The sequence below is a fragment of the Mesoplodon bidens genome (genome assembly GCF_964165515.1).
Source record: "Mesoplodon bidens genome assembly, chromosome: 1".
NCBI lineage: Eukaryota > Metazoa > Chordata > Mammalia > Artiodactyla > Ziphiidae > Mesoplodon > Mesoplodon bidens.
The window spans coordinates 104601127-104607098 of record NC_138176.1 but is presented as its reverse complement, the minus strand read 5'-3'; the positions used below and the strand labels follow the sequence as shown (position 1 = coordinate 104607098).

Genomic DNA, 5972 nt, shown 5'->3' with positions numbered 1-5972 from the left:
GGGGGGCGCCCGCGCCGGGAGCAGCGGGAGGAGGAGCCGGAGGAGGACGCACGGCGGCGCCGGCGCCCTGCCCGGGAAAGTAAAGTTGGAGCCGGAGGCGGCGCGCGGGCGCGGGGGCCCCAAGGAGCGGCGGCCCGCGCCCCGGCGCGCCGAGCCCTAGCCGGCCGGATGGGAGGCGGAGCGCCCGGGCCGCCGCTGCCGGTGTCTGCAGCCTGCGCCCCGGCCGCGCGCTGGGGCCGCCGGGCCGCCCGGGCACGCCCGCTCGGGCGCCGAGTCGCCGTGGGCTCGCGGCCGGGGCGCTCCCCGTGAGCAGGGCCAAGGGCGGGGCCGCGCGAATACCCCGGGACCTGTCCCTTCCCCCACCCCCGCCGCCGCCGCCGCCGCCGCGTCGCCGCTCTCTACGGGCGCCTCCTGCTCTGCACTTACGCGTGCGGCAGCGGCGGGGAGCCCGGCAGCCACGCTCTCGGGCGCGCCGCTCGCCCGCTGAGCCGCCACGGCCGAGGGCCGGCTGCGGGGTGCCGCGGTCCCCGGCGGGCGCGCCCGAGGAGCAGGCGGCGATGCGGGCGCCGACCCGGACTGGGGGGCGCCCGAGCTGGCGCGGCTGCGCCCCGGCTCCAGGCGGGACCGCGTAGCTTGCGGGAGGACCATGGCGTCCCCGGCGCTGGCGGCGGCGCTGGCGGCGGCGGCGGGCCCCAACGTGAGCGGCGTCGGCGAGGGGGGCAGCGGCGGGGCCGCCAACGCCTCGGGGGCTGCCTGGGGGCCGCCCCCGGGCCAGTACTCGGCGGGCGCCGTGGCGGGGCTAGCGGCCGTGGTGGGCTTCCTCATCGTCTTCACCGTGGTGGGCAACGTGCTGGTGGTGATCGCTGTGCTGACCAGCCGCGCGCTGCGTGCGCCGCAGAACCTCTTCCTGGTGTCACTGGCCTCGGCTGACATCCTGGTGGCCACGCTGGTCATGCCCTTCTCGCTGGCCAACGAGCTCATGGCCTACTGGTACTTCGGGCAGGTGTGGTGCGGCGTGTACCTGGCGCTCGACGTGCTCTTCTGCACCTCGTCCATTGTGCACCTGTGCGCCATCAGCCTGGACCGCTACTGGTCCGTGACGCAGGCTGTCGAGTACAACCTGAAGCGCACACCGCGCCGCGTCAAGGCCACCATCGTAGCCGTGTGGCTCATCTCGGCCGTCATCTCCTTCCCGCCGCTCGTCTCCCTCTACCGCCAGCCCGACGGCGCCGCCTACCCGCAGTGTGGCCTCAATGACGAGACCTGGTACATCTTGTCCTCCTGCATCGGCTCCTTCTTCGCGCCCTGCCTCATCATGGGCCTGGTCTACGCGCGCATCTACCGTGTGGCCAAGCTGCGCACGCGCACGCTTAGCGAGAAGCGCGAGCCCGCGGGCCCCGACGGCGCGTCCCCGACCACGGAGAACGGGCTTGGCGCGGGCGAGAACGGGCACTGCGCGACCTCGCGCCGCCCGCGCGCCGATGTGGAGCCGGAGGACAGCAGCGTGGCGTCCGAGAGGAGGCGGCGCCGAGGCGCGCTGCGGCGGGGCGGGCGGAGGCGCGCGAGCGGCGAGGGGGCCGCGGACGGCGAGGGGGCGGGGCCCGGGACGGGGACGGCCGAGCCGGGCGCGATGGCCGCTGCGAGGTCCCCGGCCCCTAGCTGGCGCCTGTCGCGCGCCAGCTCGCGTTCCGTCGAGTTCTTCCTGTCGCGCCGGCGCCGGGCGCGCAGCAGCGTGTGCCGCCGCAAGGTGGCCCAGGCGCGCGAGAAGCGCTTCACCTTCGTGCTGGCGGTGGTCATGGGCGTGTTTGTGCTCTGCTGGTTCCCTTTCTTCTTCAGCTACAGCCTGTACGGCATCTGCCGCGAGGCCTGCCAGGTGCCCGGCCCGCTCTTCAAGTTCTTCTTCTGGATCGGCTACTGCAACAGCTCGCTCAACCCGGTCATCTACACCGTCTTCAATCAGGACTTCCGGCGCTCTTTCAAGCACATCCTCTTCCGACGGAGGAGAAAGGGCTTCAGGCAGTGACCCGCGCACCCTACCCGGCGCAGAGACCCTGGACAGCTCCCAGCGGAGGGGGCGGGCAGGCGTGGCCTCCCAGGAGAAAGTGGGAGCAACTTTCCCAGGGACCCAGGGATGGATAGGCCTTCAGGGCGCAGGGGAGGGTGCCGCTCGGCCGGAGGGAGGGCTGAGAGACTGCAGGGCCCCCGGGGAGGGGGAAGGAGAGAGGGGAGACCCCTCTGCCTTCCCGTCTCAGCAAGGGGCTGCTTCTGGGGCTGCAGGCCCGGGTCCAACTCCGGGGGCCGCGCCAAGGTGTGTCTGTGAGGTAGCACACGCATCCTCCCAAGTTGGTGAGGAAGGAGCCTGTCCTGCCCCCACCACAGGCCACCACCCCCTCCCCCTTTGAGCAAGGGCTGACTTCCCAAGACCTCGCGGGGTGGCTTTTCTGGGGGAGGAAGGAGGGCACTGACCATCTTTGGTTACTGAAAGTATTTAAATGTTTGCCAAAAATGACTGACAGCCAAAACAACCAAACTCTTTTCTAAATAAACCTTTGTAATCTAAGTGGTGGGTGCAATAGTCAGTCCTTCAGACCCTCACCCTGCCCGACCTCCCACCAAAGGTGGCAGGAGGGCACTCGAGGTCGCCAGATTCCATCCTCCCCTCTTACATGAGAAGGAGGGGGTCTTTGCTTAAGGGTGACTGTTTTACAGACTTACAAAATATATACTCAGAATTCTTGTGCTGTAACTGGCCGAGAGACCAAGGAAATCAAAAGGCTCTAAATTAACTCCAAATTTAGATGCTGGAGGGCTGTCCTCCCTTCATAACCCCCCCGCCCCCGATCTGAGTCTAGGCTTCCCCCAGTGCAGCCCAGCCTTGCCCCCTTGCTCAGCCCTCACCACCCCCAGGGAGTCCATGCTCACCCCGCACTAAGGCTTGAGGAGAGAAGGAGGGAGGGTCAAGTATCAGAGGGGGTCCCTCCCTGGCTCTTCCAGTCCTCATCACAGAGCCCAGAAGCTCCTAGGATAGCTGGGGGGAGGGGTAGGAACAGGACCCCTGAGACACACACATACATACACAAGCTTAGTGGACTGGAGGGGCTTATGCCAGGGATCCCTGCTGTGACCGTCCAACCCTCCTGTCCCTCTCTGTGCCCCTCCTGGCCTTCCTGTATGGAACCCCTGCCTGCCAGCCCAGCTCTCTCCTGGATCACCACCCACCTGTCTTTGGCCTGGGGTGGCCATGGGTCTCTCTTTCGAGGAGAGGTCAGCCCTGGGTCCTGCATTTCAAGCCCCCGTGCCCTGAATCAGCAGGCCTCTCTCCTGGTCTGACTTGTCAGGGCTGTCCCTTGGAGAAGTCCTCCCTTGCAGCTGCCTGGCCTTATCACCCCAAGTTATGGGTCCTCAGGACACCCCAACTGGGAACAGCTCTCCCAGACTCGGGCAATGGTGGGGAAAGCAGTGGAGGAAACAGCCGGCCAAGGCCGATGGGAACATCCCTGACCTCCCACCAATGGGCAGGGGCCGGGACACGGTGTCCGTGTCATAGGCCCGGCTCTGTTGCAGGATTACTGAGCTAGCTCAGATAAACCCCTGCCATCTTGGGGCCTCAGCACCCTTCCGGTGAAGTGGGGCAGGGGCTGAAACCTCAGGCCCTGCCTGGCCTGTAGTCTGTGATCCAACTTGCCAGCTGAATGGGGGTGAGCAAAGAGGGGGAAATTTCCTTCAGAGAGAGCCTGGCTAACACTGGTATTGCCTCCCTGGTGCAATGGGGTAATGCCATACCCTCCCCCCAGCTCTTGGGGGATGAACCCCGGGACTCCAGCAGGATCACATAGCCTGGAACGCAGCCCACGGAAGAATGTCAGCAAACCTCCTTTCCCTTTCCTACTCCCGAGAATTGCACCTTCCAGGGCTGTGGCTGGGACTGCAGACGCCCGGTGCATTCAGCCAACGGATGTTCACCACTTCATCGTAACTGCTGCCTGGAGAGACTGTCTTTTCAGCTGGATAAACAGAGACAGAACCTGGCTTCTCACCCCGCCTGTGGGAAACGGGCCAGTAGCCTTGCTCTGTCTCTGGCTCCATCGACGAAGCGGGGGCGCTGACGCCCCCGAGGGTGCCCGTGGGCGCTGACTGCTCCCAGCGCGGTCCGGGAGCCGTCGGGCAGGGGGATTTCTCTGGGGTACAGAGGAGAGGCCCGGACCTCTGCCCATCCTCGTCCAGCGGGTCCGTCCACTGCGCACCGTCACTTGCGCAGGGCTCTCCTCTCTTAGGCGCGTCTTCGTGTCTCCTCCACGGTGCCATCACTGTCAACCCCCATCTGTGGCTGAGGAAACGGAGGCCCAGAGCTGACCACCTGGGCCAGGACCCACAGGCGTGAAGGGGCAGAGCCAGCCACGAGCCCAGAAACGCCCAGGTCAGGAGAGCTGTGCCCCGAGCACCCCGGCTCCAGTCCTATGAGCACCGGCCATCTCTGGACCTCGCTGATGGAGAAGCGTTGTACACAGCCGCCTTCCTGCCTCAGCCTTCCCCTTGGCTCTCGGGAGATTTCCAGCAAAATAAAAAAAACACCCATGACGAGATTAAGGAGGGCAGGGCCCCAAGCAGGGGGTCAGCGCTGCCCCCGGCTGGCCGGAGCCCACCGCTGATGTAGCTTCCACAGTCACGTGTAGATATACATTCTTAAAAATTAATTCCTGTATTTTTAAAATTCAGTTGCTGAGTTTGTAGAAAAGGGGGAAAAGAATAATCCAAATATTCTGTTACAGCTCAGTATGGAATTCAAAAAAAAAAAAAAAGAAAAACACTTGGAGCAGGCAGAATAGAATTGTTAACACTTTAGAAGGGCAGCTCCAGTCTTTGAATCCTGCCCCCAACTCTAGGGGTGGGAGCTGAGGGATGGGAGAAAACTCGTTGCCGAGGCACTTGCGAGGAAGCGGTCCTTCCCGGCTGTGCTGGCAGCCGGCTATATTTTTATATCGCATCCGTCGGCAGGGCTCAGATATTCCAGCGCAGCCTCAGATCAAAACACTTGGCGCCTGCAGGCCCATCTTGAGTCTGGTTGGGCAGCTGCGGTGCTTTGCTGAGCCGAACCCCGGCCTCCAGTCCCCTGCAGCCCCCCACAGCCCTCCTCACGCAAGGGGGAGGCAGAAGGCAGCCTGGCTGAAGATGCCCTTCACCCTGCCAGGCAGGGTGGTGCGAGTTCTGCGTTAGTAGAAGCCCTGCTCATTGGAGCTGGGGAGTAGAGGAGAATTGCGAGACCCTCACCGGGGACCCGCGTCCCTGCTCTGGGTCTGCCACGAGCACGGCCAGGGGACCTCAGCATGCGCCCCGCCCCACACACCAAACCTCCCATTTGACCAGCTGGACTGTTGAGATCATCAAATGCAGCTGGGTTGAGGGTGAGGGTTAGGGGTTTGGATGGTAGAAACATCCAGTTTGCCTGAGAGGGACCCGGCAGGCACCCTAGGTCTGCCCTCTGCATGACCCCCACCCCATCTCCCACCACCTGGAAACAGGGTGTACATCCTGTCCTGGCTGGGTGGGGGCACGCATGTGAGAGGGTCCGTGACCTCCAGGCGGGGCACAGTGCCTCTGAAATCTGCCCAGGGAGCAGGGTCAACTGCTAACCGCAAGCCAAAGGAAAGCCCTGGGGACCAAATGCATTTCTTCCTGCCAGAAGGATTTATGGCTGCTCCCAGTAAAAGCCTTGGGCACAATGGGATCGTTATGTCAGGATAAGGGATTGCCATGTAGGGCGGAGAGGGAGCGCTGGCCCAGAAAGCCCCGTTTAAGGGCATCTGCTCTCCTGGCTGAGCACAAAATGTGCCCTGAGCTGCCTGGCAGTGACAGAGAGGAAGGAAACAGGATGCACACCTGCTGTCTGCTGCCAGGTTAATAGGAGAAGCGGGGACCAGTAGGCCAGCCTCCGGAAGACCACCTGTAAGACTGCCTGTGCCAGGTGCCATCCT

General features: G+C 64.4%; 1 protein-coding gene across 1 annotated transcript; it reads left to right on the top strand.

The window, feature by feature from the left end:
- The first annotated feature begins 592 nt into the window (after nt 1–592).
- ADRA2C (adrenoceptor alpha 2C) lies at nt 593–2517 on the top strand. Its single transcript, XM_081233825.1, has one exon. It carries the CDS (start codon nt 647–649, stop codon nt 2021–2023), a length of 1377 nt encoding a protein of 458 aa, XP_081089951.1. The 5' UTR covers nt 593–646; the 3' UTR covers nt 2024–2517.
- Nucleotides 2518–5972: the final 3455 nt, after the last annotated feature.